The sequence below is a fragment of the Rhizophagus irregularis genome, chromosome 22, assembly GCF_026210795.1.
Source record: "Rhizophagus irregularis chromosome 22, complete sequence".
Taxonomy (NCBI): domain Eukaryota; kingdom Fungi; phylum Glomeromycota; class Glomeromycetes; order Glomerales; family Glomeraceae; genus Rhizophagus; species Rhizophagus irregularis.
Window position 1 is genome coordinate 54276 of NC_089450.1, and position 15252 is coordinate 69527.

The 15252-nt window shown below is 29.7% G+C and overlaps 1 protein-coding gene across 1 annotated transcript; it reads left to right on the top strand.

Moving 5' to 3' along the window:
- Positions 1-8126: 8126 nt before the first annotated feature.
- OCT59_014252 (uncharacterized protein) lies at positions 8127-8812 on the top strand (the record flags this gene model as incomplete). Its single annotated transcript, XM_066149885.1, has 2 exons — positions 8127-8548; positions 8794-8812. The coding sequence occupies 2 exons, from the start codon at positions 8127-8129 to the stop codon at positions 8810-8812; spliced, it is 441 nt and encodes a 146-aa protein (XP_066002115.1).
- Positions 8813-15252: the final 6440 nt, after the last annotated feature.

Sequence of the window (15252 nt, forward strand, 5' to 3'; positions counted from 1 at the left end):
AGCGGGACTATCGATTACATTTATTTTAAATTTTTTTTTTCATGTATTATTCGTAAATATTTCTGATAATTAATATATAACGATAATAAATTTAAATCGAATTTTCTATATATAATAATTTTCCGAATTTAGTATGATTTAGTTCTGATTTATGTCCGATTTAAGTTTCGAAGTACATCTGATTGACTGTCCGAATTTAGTATGATTTAGTTCTGATTTATGTCCGATTTAAGTTCCGAAGTACATCTGATTGACTGTCCGAATTTAGTATGATTTAGTTCTGATTTATGTCCGATTTAAGTTCCGAAGTACATCTGATTGGCAGTCAATCGGATAACAATCGGAATATATTTTTTTTGTAAAAATCGGACATATTTCAGCCGTAATTTGACCTAAAATCGGATATCCGATTTTTAGCCGATTTGCCTTATTTCGACTAGTGAAGCTTCAGGAAATACTGTGGAAACAGCTGCAATCATCGCGGGATCTCCATCAGTAACAAATATTAATGGAGAAATTTCACATGCTTCAAGACAGCATCGAAGTAGCCATTTGTACGATTTCTGTCTTTCGTCTTGCAAGAACGCCTGAGCAGCTAATTTACTCTTATTGTAGTTATCGATTAAAATGAAAAGACTTAATGGATAATTATACTTGTTGGTCTTTGCGGTATTATCATAAATAATGATATCATAAAACTTGATCCATCTTTCGCGTTGCTCTGGTGACATCCAGAAAATACCGATCAGACGATTACTTGTATCATCTAATAATGGCTTTACAAATCACGCAGGATTATTAGCTTGTAGATCAAAAAGCTTCAATAATAAAGAAGCTGCATCACCCAGGCTTATTCCATTTTCCCGTTTAATCTTTTGGATAGCATTTCCAAAATCTTGAGTAAGGAATACGCGGTCAGGATACTTAGGTTGCAAAAGATTTCTAACCATTGACGCGTTACATCTACCATGTATAACATAAAACTCAATTTGATCCATTATTTCTTCAGGAAAAGTTCTATAAGTAAGAGCAAATTGCAAAGTTTCAGTAGAAATTTCGTGATTGTGCTCAGAATGAAATTGTGTTACAGTTACTATTGATGAATTTGACGGTCGCATTATATTTATCTGCCACTTACACCCTTGCTTCTTGCTTCCCTTCATCGTCATTTTATCTGATGTTGGCCTTGAAAGTTTTTGAGTATACCTTCCTCCTAAATTACACTTAAGTACCTTCTTTCTACAAGTACCATCCAAAAACTTTTCACTTTTATGCTTAAAAACGGCAAAATTATTCTGAAGAGCGAATTGTTCTATATAGTGAACTGCTATTGTCATAGAATAAAAGCTAGTTCCCACCTTAAGCTTGATCAGGGTGTTAATTAAAGGTAAACTTCATACGCAATCTTTAAAATTAGAACTTAAAATATTTTCAGCAAATGGCGTAGTACTTTCGTTATCTTTATTATTATCATAATTATCATGATTGGAGGGTTCAACGGATGGTATAACCTCAGAAATCATGATTAGAGAGCATAAAAGTAAAAAAAACACGACGTGAATACGACTTTACTAACTGTGTGAATACAAAGAAAACGCGTTATACATGTTATATCTGCTGCATCAATGACCTGCGATACATGCAGCATGATGCTATAAATAAAAAAAAAATTAAAGCCTGGCGCAGGAATTGAACCCGCGTTCTCTAGGGTAAAATTTTTATTTATTTATAAATAGTAAGGAGCGCGTTTTAACCAATTAAATTATTTATAATAATTATATTAATATAATATTATCATGTGACTGGGTGAGAAATCACCCGGGTGAGAAATAAATTTTCTCTTTTCTTAAAAGGTTTTAAAATTTAATTATAATATTATAATATCATCAGCAAGTTTGAAAAGCGTTGATTCACACCAGTATACGCGTTGATCAACACCAGCTAGTTGTTCAACATGATTAACAATATTAATCAACACTCATATATTGGAGTATATCAGCGCATAATGTTAATATACGCATCATTCAACTCTAATTTGTAGTGCAACACATTATGCATTGTTGTTCAACGCACTGTATATTAACGCATATATATGATTACATGCATGTGTATATTTTAATTAAATTATATTTATTTATTTATTTTTACTCACCTTAGGAACCAAACCGGTTACCTCAACTTACAATATCATATCTCACGATCTAACCACTGTACTATTTAATTTAAGTATAATATACATTTATTAAAATTAGTATTTAAAAAAAAATCATTTCGGCAATACTATAATGGCCGTACTCTATATCACATGTATCACGTGATACTGGATTACCGCTGCGGACTGCGGTATAGCAAAAAAAGAAATTAAGCTTTTTTTAGCAAAGCTTAATTTTTTTTTGCTTTTCTTTGTTCTCACCTTCCCTTTCGTTTTCCCATTACCCCTTCGTTCTTCCCTTCGTTCTCCCCTTCCCTTTCATTTTCCCATTACCTTTTATTTCTCCTCTTCCCTTTCGTTTCGTTCTTTTCCCTTTCGTTCTCCCCTTTCTCCCCTTTCCTTTATAAAAGTTTTATCCGTTATTTCTATAAAAACTCCGTAAAAATGAGCCTTCACGGATCCATTCACAGAAAATGTAATAAGTGGATAAATTCCGTAATATAAGGTCATTAATTCCGGAGATATGAGCCTTTTACGGAAAAAAGTTTGGTGAGTTTCGCAACGAAACGTTGCGAAACTATTTATTCATTTTTTAACGAAACGTTTTTTAACGTTTCGAAATATTTTTTTTAAAAATTCTTTTAATTGGAACGTTGGCTAATGTTCTGATTATTTTTTTTATTTCATTTTTAATCAGAACGTTGAAAAACGTTCTGAAATATTATTTTTTTTTTAAATTCTTTTAATCGGAACGTTAGCTAACGTTCCGATTAATTTTTTTACTTCATTTTTAATCGGAACGTTGAAAAGCTCGTTAAATGTTGTTTTTTAAAAAATTCTTTGAATCGGACGTTGGCTAATGTTCGATTTTTCGATTAAAAATATTTTCAAAACGCGTTTTTAACGTTCGAAATATTTTTTCATTTTTTAATCGAACGTTGGCTATTAACGTTCCAATTTTTTTATTAAAAATATTTTCAAAGCGTTTTTAAGCGTTTCAAATATTTGTTTTATTTTTTTAATCGGAACGTTATCTAAGCGTTCCGAAATATTTGTTTTTTCATTTTTTTAATCGAACGCCATTAATGCTCCGATTTTTCATTAAAATTATTTTCAAACGCGTTTTTAACGCGTTTGAAATATTTGTTTTATTTTTTTTAATCGGAAGCGTTAGTTAACGTTCGATTTTTCATTTTTAACGAAACATTTTTTAACGTTTGAAAATATTTTTTTCTTTTTTTTAATCGGAAGCGTTTTTTAATGTTCGAAACAATTTTTTTAAATTTTTTTAATCGGAACGCATTGGCGTTCCGATTATTTTTTTATTTTACTTTTTTAAGAAACGTTGAAAACCGTTTTATTTATTCTTTTTTTTAACTTCTTTAATCGGAACGTTGTCTAACGTTCCGATTTTTTTATTTTTCATTTTTTTTAACGAAACGTTTTTAACGTTTCGAAAATACATTTTTTTTTATTTTTCTTAATCGAAACGTTGGCTAACGTTCCGATTTTTTTTGTATTTCATTTTTAACGAAACATTTTTTAACGTTTCAAAACTTTTTTTTTGATTTTTTCTTTAATCGGAACGTTGGCTAACGTTCCGATTTTTTTATTACATTTTTTAACGAAACGCTTATTAACGTTTCGTAATTTTTTTTCATTTTTTTTCCTTTCTTCTTTTAGGTCAGCGGGTGGGCTTCCGAGTTCCGAAGAACGGAAAACCAAGATTCGTAAGATAAGTACGAATCTTGGTTTAATTTTTTTTTCTTTTTTTTTTAATATTATTAATGAACGGTTACTAATAACCGTTCTTTTCTTTTTTTAGGTTTCGGGCGGCTTTCTGGTTCCGAAGAACGGAAAAGAACCAAGATTCGTAAGTATATACGAATCTTGGTTTTGTTTTTTTTTTGTTTTTTTTTTAAAAAAATATTATGAACGGTTACTAATAACCGTTCTTTACTTCTATTTTTTAGGTTTTGGGCGGCTTCCTAGTTCCGAAGAACGGAAAAGAACCAAGATTCGTAAGTATATACGAATCTTGGTTTTGTTTTTTTTATTTTTTTTTTTTAATATTATGAACAGTTACTAATAACCGTTCCTTTCTTTTTTATAGGTTCGGGTGGACTTCGGACAAACGGGAAAACCAAGATTTGTAAGTACGAGTACGAATTTTGGTTTTTGTTTTTTTTTTAATATTTTGGAACGGTTTACTAACCGTTCCTTTCTTTTTTCTTTTATAGGTTCGGGCGGGCTTCCCAAGAATGGAAAAACCCAAAGATTCGTAAGAATCTTTATTTTTTTCTTTCTTTGTTTATTATTATGAACGGTTTACTAACCGTTCTTTCTTTTTCTTTTATAGGTTCGGGTGGGCTTCCCAAGAACGGAAAACCCAAAGATTCGTAAGGTATGGTACGAATCTTAACTTTTTTTTTATTTTTTTATTATTAAGAACGGTTAACTAACCGTTCTTGTATTTTTTTTTATAGGTTCGGGTGGGCTTCCGAAGAACGGAAAACCCAAAAAATCAGTAAGTTTTGAATAAAACACGTTTTTTATTTTTATTTTTTTTATTTTTTTTAATTTTCTCTTTTCTTTTTGTAGGTATCGATTCTTTCGGCTTTGGGACTTGGATATGCCGATATGGTAAGTTTCGATATTCGAAACTTACATTTTTTTTAATTATTTTTTTTAATTTTATTCTTTAAGAAACGTTCTAACTGAACGTTTCTCTTTTTTTTGTAGGCCTAGATTTTCTTTTCGGCGCTCTGGATTTTTCTTTTGTAGGTCAGCTTGATGGTTATTTCGACCCTTGAGCGAATGAATAATGGAAGATAATTCCTCAATCCTCAATGTGAATATTAAACCACTTGATGTTGTTAAGACACATACGACGAGATTTGGTTTTGATTTTTATCAGTGAAGGAGCATAATATTAATATAATTATCGAGGGAAAGTTCATATTTCCACCTTGTTATGGTTGTGTCACCAGGGGCGCTATGTCAACGGAATTTTAGTACGTTGATCGCTTAAAAATCCGTGGCAATCCAATTATAACAAGAGGATGAATTTTTACAATTTTACATGATTAGATATTGTATTTGTATTGTACTGTATTCTATAAATAAATTTACAATGTTTTACAATTTAAAAATTTTAAAATATACACGTTAATAATATACAATAATATATATGTTAATAAATTACTAATACTACAATTAAAGTTAACTATCATACGATGACTAAAAAATACCATTGCTACCGTTGCTATACGTGTTTTTAATATCAATATACGCGTTTTTATACATTGTATACGCGTTTTTAAACTATCGTTGTTTTACTATGTGTAGCTTTACACTTAAATGGGTGTTGTTTTACACGTTTTTAAACATTTTTAAGTGGTGTTGATTGACAAAGGGTTCGTTTCCCTACGTTTTTTGGCGTTGAGCAACACATGGTGTTTTTCAACACTTTATACGCCTGTTTAAAACTTGCTGATGATATAATATGAATATGAATTATGAAGTTTTTAAAAAATGTCAAAGAATACTTAATGCAATATTTCGTAATCAAATCAAAAGCGTTCAGATGAAAAGGAAAATGTACCTATAACATGACTAACTAAAAGAACAAAAGGACAGAGTTGGTAATAAAATTGATCAATTAGCATAAATTTCTAAAATATGTATTTATCTATAGATTTCTTTTAGATTAGAATATCATTCACTAGGTCAAATAGAACATAAATGTAACAAATATAAAGCTATAATATAAATTGATGAAAGAATAAATAAGCATCAAAATCACCAGTATTTACTATATACTATGCAAATAATAAAAAAGTCATACTTCCCCTTTTTCAAGAATTACTTTAAGGCAAATAAGTAGGACAAACTTGGGGGTTCTGGGATAGCAGCTATCATATAGGTCTAACCATAATTTAGTGTATCCCAGACCACCTAGCCTTGATTTCTGATATGATAACACTATACCTGATTTTTTATCCCCAGATCATCTCACCTTGATTCCCGATATGTTATTACTTGATAGCTAAAAGAACCCCTCAAACGTTGTAGATAAAATTAAAATCATATATTCCTAGGCATTATTACCACACATGGATCCATTCTAGAGTATTATAATTTTATGCTATATCAGATTGCCTTTATAAGTGCCAAAGGTATGAAGGACACAAAGTGTCTGTAATACTAATAGCACGATTCAGCAATCCATTGTGGCATACTATTTTTATGATACTCTAAAAATGGATTCATTCGATGATTTAAGCCATTTATGCTCTAACCAAAAATTTTTAACAGGAAGGCAACTAGACATATTGTAAAGCTTTTCCTGCTATACGAAAAAATCTGGGACAACAGGTCTAACCAAAAGTCTAACCAAAAATCCAACCCAGGTCTAACCAAAAATGTATAGCAGGAAGGTAACTAGACATATTGTAAAGCTTTCCCTGCTATACGAAAAAATCTGGGACAGCGAAGTCTAACCAAAAATCCGGCTGAGGTCTAACCAAAAAATGTATAATAGGTAGTCAACTAGACATATTGTAAAGCTTTTCCTGCAATACGAAAAAATCTGGGACAATGAAGTCTAACCAAAATTTAACCCTAATCATAAATTGCTCTGATTCTTTAACGAAGCCTATTTTCATACTGATTTTGATACAGCTTTCTGTCCATATGGACTGAACTTTGATTGAACTGGGTTCAAACTTGGATCGAACTGGGTTCAGACTCAGATCGAAATGGGTTCAAACTTGGATCAAACTGGATTCAGACTCAGATCGAACTGGGTTTAAACTTGGATCGAACTGGGTTCAGACTCAGATCGAACTGGGTTCAAACTTGGATCGAATTAGATTCAGACTCAGATAAAACTGAGATTGCTCTGATTCTTTGACAAAACCTATTTTCATACCGATTTTGATAATACCTTCCAATATGAAATTGACATTGACCACTAGATGAACCTGTAGGTTTACCACATATAGCATAAGGAAAGCGTGATTTTGTCTTTCAATGAATACGACAACCTTCTGGCCTCACACAAGGATGACCACACAGGTCAAAAAGTGAAAAATCAGGCATCAATCAGTCACCAATCGGTCACCAATCAGGTACCTGATTGGTGACCGATTGGTGCCTGATTGGCATTTTCACCAAATACCGTCACCAATCAGGCAGTTTGCTAACTTTTGATCTAGTGATCAGAAAAAGATGAAATATAGCTCATTGGAATCGTCTCAATATGACGAATCTAATGGTAGTAAAATCGCATCTCTAGGATTAATACTTGATGAGAATTAAATAAAATATAAAAATGAAAATGAATCATTTATATTTTATTTAATTTTTTATTAACTATTAATCCTAGAGATGCGATTTTACTACCATTAGATTCGTCTTGTTGAGACGATTCCAATGAGCTATATTTCATCATTTTCTGATCACTGGATCAAAAGTTAGCAAACTGCCTGATTGGTGACAGTATTTGGTGAAAATGCCAATCAGGCACCGATTGGTGCCTGATTTTTCACTTTTCGACCTGTGTCATAAACATTTGCTCAATTAATGGTGCCGCCCGAAACTGTTTTCAAATTCCGAAACTGTTTCGGATTTTAGTTTAGTTCCGAAACTTCTTCTGAAATACCGAAACTATTCTGAAATACCTAAATTTTTCCGAAATTTCCAAACCTTTCCGAAACTCAAAACCTTTCCAAATCTTTCTAAAACACCAAAAAAATATGATTATTTCACTTATTTGCTTCAAAAATAATAAAAAAAAATTATAAGATTAATTTATTTCGCACTTTTGTTCAATGATTAATGTTACATAATTAATATGTCCATATTTAACAGACAATTGGTATAAATTATAAAATCTAACGTCATAAAATTGATAATCTTTTCTTTTATTTTATACGTTCATTTTTTAAAAAAAGATTAATAGTATAATAATATGCCACCTAAAAGAAAAGCTGTACAATTAACATTAATAGAACGGTCAGAACCAGTTCCCAGAAGTAAAGGTGGACGCCCACAAGACCCTGTCTGGACATATTTTATTCAGACTCCTTTAGCAACAGCTGGTCATTTTGCAGCTGAGTGTCTTTATTGTGGAAAAAAATGGCCAAAAGGACGACCACAAGACCTTCAGGTTCATCTTGCTAAAGATTGTCTTAATGTTGATGATGAAATAAGAAGGGTTTTTGTTAGAAATATTTTGTGTTTATGTGATGATGATGATGATATCATAGATGATGAAAGTAACAAACATCAGAAACTTGATCAGCTTAACATTACTGATTTTTGGGATAATGAACATAACGAAGCATTATCAAAACCAAGACAAGACTCGATGGATCAATCTTTAATTAAAATGTTTGTATGCTGCGGTATTCCCTTTAGTGTTGTTGAACATCCATTTTTCATAGAGATGTTTAAGAAAGCTTGTCCCGGTTATACTTTACCTTCCTGTGATAAACTGTCAGGAATAATGCTTTCACATTTGGCAGTCAAAATTGAAGACAAAATTGATACTATATTTAAAAATACAACAAATTTAACGTTAGGTAACATTAAATACATTATATTAATTATATTAATAATTTTTTTTCTATATTTAGTGGATTTATTAATTTATAAATAATATTACTTATTTACTTTCATTTCTGTTATAGGTTTGGATGGCTGGACGAACCCTGCAGGCCATTCTATTTATAATTTTATAATAATGACATATGATCGTTGAGAATTTCTCTATTAACTTCGAGATCTTTCAATTGTAAAGCATACAGCTCAACTTATAGCTGAAGAAATTGAAAAAGTACTTAAAGATATTGGACCTAACAAGTTTGTAGCCATCGTTACGGATAATACGGCTAATTGTGCTGCAGCTCGAAATATTATTAGTGAAAAATATCCTTTTATATTTAATACCTGTTGTGTTGCACATTGTGTAAATTTAATTACTAAAGATATACTAGGTATTATTTATTTAAAAGTAATATGCCCGAATATGCATTATGATGATCATAAATTCAATTTTTTTTTTTTTACATTTAAATAGATTACAATTTTTCAAGACAGATTTTAACTGCAAGTAATGAAATAGTGAAATTTTTCAAAAAATCGCATCAAGGAAAGGCTTTATTAGAAAAATACACTAAAGATCTTAAAATTGAAGGCGGAGGATTAAAGTCTTGGGTTGAAACGTGATGGACGACAATGTTTGAATCTGCAGACTCTATTTGGCGTCTAAAATTAGCACTAGAAAAGATACCGCACTATTGTAAAATTTAAAAATTATTTTTATTAAATTATTAATTTTTTTAACATAATAATAATTTAATAGGTTGCAAATGAAAACAGTAATATTATTACCAGCAAGAGTGTATTGAAAAGCATTAATGCTCAAGGTTTCTTTCACGATGTCAACTTATTATTAAAAGTGTTGGACCCATTAAAGAAGACAGTTTTGTCTGTTGAGGCATTTAATACCAATTATGCAGATTGTTTTATTGCTTTGATTCGCCTAGCAAATGCTATTAAACAAATTCCAGTTGAACGAGGTTTAGTTGGCTTTCGAAATTACGCAATAGATTCTATTAATAGGCGTTGGGAATCTTTTGATAATATGCCATTCATATTAACTTATTTTCTTCATCCTGGTTATCGGGGTAAGTTAATTTAATAGTTTAGAAAAGTTTTTTTTTTTTGGTCATTAACTTATGGTTTGTCTATTTAATTTAGGTGAGGGATTAAAATAAGGCATATGGACAAAAATTTCGGCTTATGCACAAGACATCTGGAAGAATATGGGATATGACATTAATGATCAAGAAATCCTAATTGCTCAAATGTTAAATTTCAAAGATAAACAAGATACTTACGCAGTACCTTTTGTTAAAAAATGTGTTACGCCACGTACATGGTGGATGTCGTGTGATGATCAACCTCCCTATTTGAAACAACTGGCATTAAAGATGTTTTCAGTAGTTCCGCACAGTGCTTCATGTGAAAGAATGTTTTCTGCACTAGGATGGCTTTATGGGAAAAAAAGAACAACTTTGGACATCAATACAGTTGAAGCAATGGCTAAGATTCGTCATTTTTATCAGAATAATTCCAAACTGATTTCTTCAGAAAAAACACATACCGATAATGAAGTCCAAAAGATGGTAAATGAATCTTTCTTTTTTGATGAAGTTGATTATAATGAAGATAATAATAATGAAGATGGCTATGAAGAAATATTTGAAACTCAAATACCAAATCATGAAGTTTATGTGCTTATTGAGGATAACGTTGATTTGACTAATGCAATATTTTTGAATAATGAAGAGGAGGAAGAAGATGAAATTTATAACTAAGAGTATTAGAATTTAGAAATCTAAATATTGCCATGATTATAAATTGTAAAATTGTGAATATTATATGCTGGCAATTGCCATATGTAGTATGAAATATGAATTATGAAATAAAATAAATTTGGTGTAAGAATTTTATTGTTTTTTATTGTTTAAGATGAAATTATACATAAAAATAAACAAAACTTTAAATAAATATTTTCGTTTGATTGTAAAAAATGTAATTTTGATTATCAAGATGTAGATTATAAGTTTTGGAAAATTTCGTATATTTTGGGTGAGTTTCGGTATTTCAGACTTGATTGATTTTTCCGAAACTGGTTTTACCATTTCGGTTTCGGCACATGATAAAACCTCCCAATTTTGGGCGGCACCATTATGCTCAATGATAACTTTTTGATTACCTAAAATTCTACATGATTATTTTCGGCCATTGATTTTTGAACACCTAAATAATATATTTTGAAAATTTGAAGTTTCGCCCGTAAATCTGTGGCTTCGCCCGAAGCTTCAATGTTTCATTTTTATATTTTATTTAATTTCTCATCAAGTATTAATCCTAGAAATGCGATTTTACTACCATTAGATTCGTCATATTGAGACGATTCCAATGAGCTATATTTCATTCTTTTCTGATCACTAGATCAAAAGTTAGCAAACTGCCTGATTGGTGACGGTATTTGGCGAAAATGAACATAGCAGGCTTTCTGATTTTTGAATAATCACATGATGATCGGCATATGTATTATTTTTAGTTTTTTATTTAATAAATTATCTGTTATGGCGCCATAATAAATACTAAAATTCACATTTTCTAGTAATTTTTAAATGACGTAATACTGACATAATTGTTTATATATAGATATGTATTTTATTGGCTGGATATCATATGTATCGCACATGTGATAGCTGTACTAATTTATTTTAATTGTGCCACAAAAAATTTAATAGCAAAGGACGATAAAAAAAATTGATTCTTCAGGTCTTGTTTAAACGTATTACAAAGGAATCTGGCTATTGGAGGTGGAATCCAGAAGTTATAAACACTTGAAACCTTCTTATAAAACGAAAATAAGTATAGTACGTTTATATTATTTGGCTTTACAAAGGATTTTTGACAAAAAATAGTTGGAATCAAATAAAGATATATTTTGACACTCCAGGTTCTTCTTAAGTGTAAGTTATAAAGTTTTAAATAAGTTTAGTGTCAAAAAAATTCTTTATTGATAGAACTTCTTACCATTTAAAGGATCAGATAGGATTTTTAGAAATTTTTTTTCCTTTATTAATAAACTAATTATTTCTTTATCTTTTTTAAGAGTTGACTTATGAATTTCATCAGTATATTCTATTAAAAGCTTAAACAACATCCTTTAAATAAAGTGAAAGGAGTTTTATGGCTACAACTATTGGTAAGAAATATAATTTAAATTTTGTGTCAGGTTTTGATTGTAATGACATTATCGTTAATTTATCAACATACACATATGCTAAATGAATAATTTTATATTCCTTTGAAAGGAGTAAATGGGCTCTAATTTTGGAATCAAAAATCATGCAAATTGAATCATTAGATAAGGAGATATTTACGTTCAAATGCAAGAGTTTATGTCAAATTGATAGTAAATGTGTTGAGCGTATTTATTAAGGAACCAATGATTCAATCAATGCGATTTTTAACTTTTTGGATAGATCTCATTCTCTCCTTTCAAATAAATATAAATTCATTTTTCTAGCATGCATATATGTTAAGTTATTTATGATTTTGCAACAGGAATTATAATGGATTTTTAATTTATATGGAAGGTACATATTAAAATTCTTGAATTTATTTCAGATTCTAATAAAATTTTTTTTTGCAAATATATTTTATTAATATTTATTAGTTTGCAAGATTTAAAGTACGATTATTATGTGAGTTTTTAAATCTACCAGTCATTTATATTAAAAAATTACGTAAAATGCATTAAATTAAAAGTTACTACTTGCAAAAATCGGTCAATAATAATTCAATTTGAATAAAACTTTGTATGATTAAAATTTAAAGTGCAATAAATTTATTTGCAATATTTGAGGTCATATTAATATGTAGAATTTTATGCAATGTCTTGTAACGGCATTTTATATTATGTGATAAAATCGGAAAATGATCGGCAAATTAATGTGATAAATGAGAAAGCCCGCTATGCTGCGAAAATGCCAATCAGGCACCGATTGGTGCCTGATTTTTCACTTTTCGACCTGTGTCATAAACATTTGCTCAATGATAACTTTTTGATTACCTAAAATTCTACATGATTATTTTGGCCTGATTCGATTCAGAACACCTAAATAATATATTTTGAAAATTTTAAGTTTCGCCCATAAATCTGTGGCTTCGCCCGAAGCTTCAATGTTTCATTTTTATATTTTATTTAATTTCTCATCAAGTATTAATCCTAGAAATGCGATTTTACTACCATTAGATTCGTCATATTGAGACGATTCCAATGAACTATATTTCATTCTTTTCTGATCAGTGATCACTAGATCAAAAGTTAGCAAACTGCCTGATTTTTCACTTTTCGACCTGTGTCATAAACATTTGCTCAATGATAACTTTTTGATTACCTAAAATTCTACATGATTATTTTGGCCATTGATTCTTGAACACCTAAATAATATATTTTGAAAATTTTAAGTTTCGCCCGTAAATCTGTGGCTTCACCCGAAGCTTCAAAGAAGTCAAATTAGCAAATGATCAGCAAATATAGGTAAATATCAAATTATTGAAAATTTCAGTTTAAGTTTAACTTTAACAATATAATTTTTTTTATTTTTCATAAATTATACTACTAAAAAGACATTAGTATAGTTTGGCTAAGAATTTTATAGCTTTAACCATAGCTTCAAAATTAATGTGACATGATATATTATATGATCGATGAATAATCGGCAAAGTGATAAAAGCATGTCCGCTATGCTGTTAAAAGGTCAATGATATAGATCCTGTAGTATGCTTATACCCAAGAACATACTACAATTATTATTTTATATTAAGTAAAGCATAGAATGTTGACGTAGTCAACAGGTACTACTAGTCATTAATTAAATTAATTAATGAAGCACTTTTTCATCATAAGAAAAAGGCAAAAAGAATGTGTTAGTTTATTATTAAGGGCAAATTAAAATTTTTATTATTTATATTTTTTAAATCATTTCTAATATCTACTATTTTTTTCTAATAAAAATTTAAGAAAATTTAAGAAAATAAAAGATATATTATCATATGACTATTTTGTTACACTAAACTAAACTATAAATATAATTTTATCGGCTAATTATTTACCCATCAGTTAATTATTTATCCTTATTCTATTTTATTATATTTTCGGTTATTACATTGTTGCAAAATTTGCCTGGAATTTTTCTGGCAAATTGAGAATTATCCCGGTAAATTGGGGGTAAATTGTGTTACAATTTTGGGATAATGGAGGACTTACAATTTGGCAAATTTTGTCAAAATGGCGCCATTTCTATAGAATTCCTAATTCAAATGTTGAGAAATTTTTCAGTAAATTATCATTAAATTGTGGGAAATTTTAGGTAAATTTTTAGTAATGTTATGCAAACATAATGTAAATTGTGTAAATTTTAGGCAAATTTTTAGTAATGTTATGTAAACGAAGTGCAAATTGTGGTGAATTATAGTGAATTATTAGTAATGTTCTGCAAATGTAATGCAAATTGTGATGAATTTAGTCAAATTTTTAGTAATGTTATGTAAACATAATACAAATTGTGGTGAATTTAGTCAAATTTTTAGTAATGTTATGCAATTGGCCAGAATTAGCTGAATTCTTACCAGAATTAAGATTTTTTAACCACATATCATACCCGGGTATATTATAGTGGGGTACATGGATAGGGGGGTCTCTTAGGCAGTGCTATATGGTATTTATTAAATTTAAAAAGTTGCTACTAGTAAAAGTTACTCAATACCGATACGATTTTGATAAAATTTAATATGCAGTAAATCAAAACTAAAATTAACTTGTTTGTAAAATTTGAGCATATATTATTATGTAAAATCTTTAACGGCATTTATATTATGTGATATAATCTTAATAAATGATCGATAAATGATCGACAAAATTGTGATAAAATAGAGATGTCCGCTATGCTGATCAGGTTGCACAATTTCACCAGCCAATATTTGTCGACTCAAAACCCGATCAAAAATCCGAACGATCAGAATTGAACAATCAACTCAAAATTGAACTTTGATCATGAGATTAGTGTAACCCGACCAAAAAAGCCGATCGAACAATTATGAACTGGCCTAATGGTCAAAATTTTTTCTTGATTCTTCACGTGCACGTGATTTTTTTTTATTTTGTACAGTGTACAGTTTTATAGATCATGACATCAGAGCTTGAATTATATTGAGACAACACATTAGCGAGCTTGAGACTAGTGAAAAGGCTTTAGAATGCAAGAACTTATGACATTTCTCAAGATAAATAAAGAGTTTGGCAGTAATGATTTAATAAGTTTAATCCTGCCTCAGATCTCACGGACTTCGTTAATAAGTGTAAAGATAAAAAGAAGCGCTCGTTCTCATCCAGAAATCTCATCCAGAGAGACCTAAAAAGAGGTATTGGTGAAGTATTGGGTCAAAGATGGAATGACAGATATCTGTAGAATTATGTTATTAATAACGCTAAAGATTATATA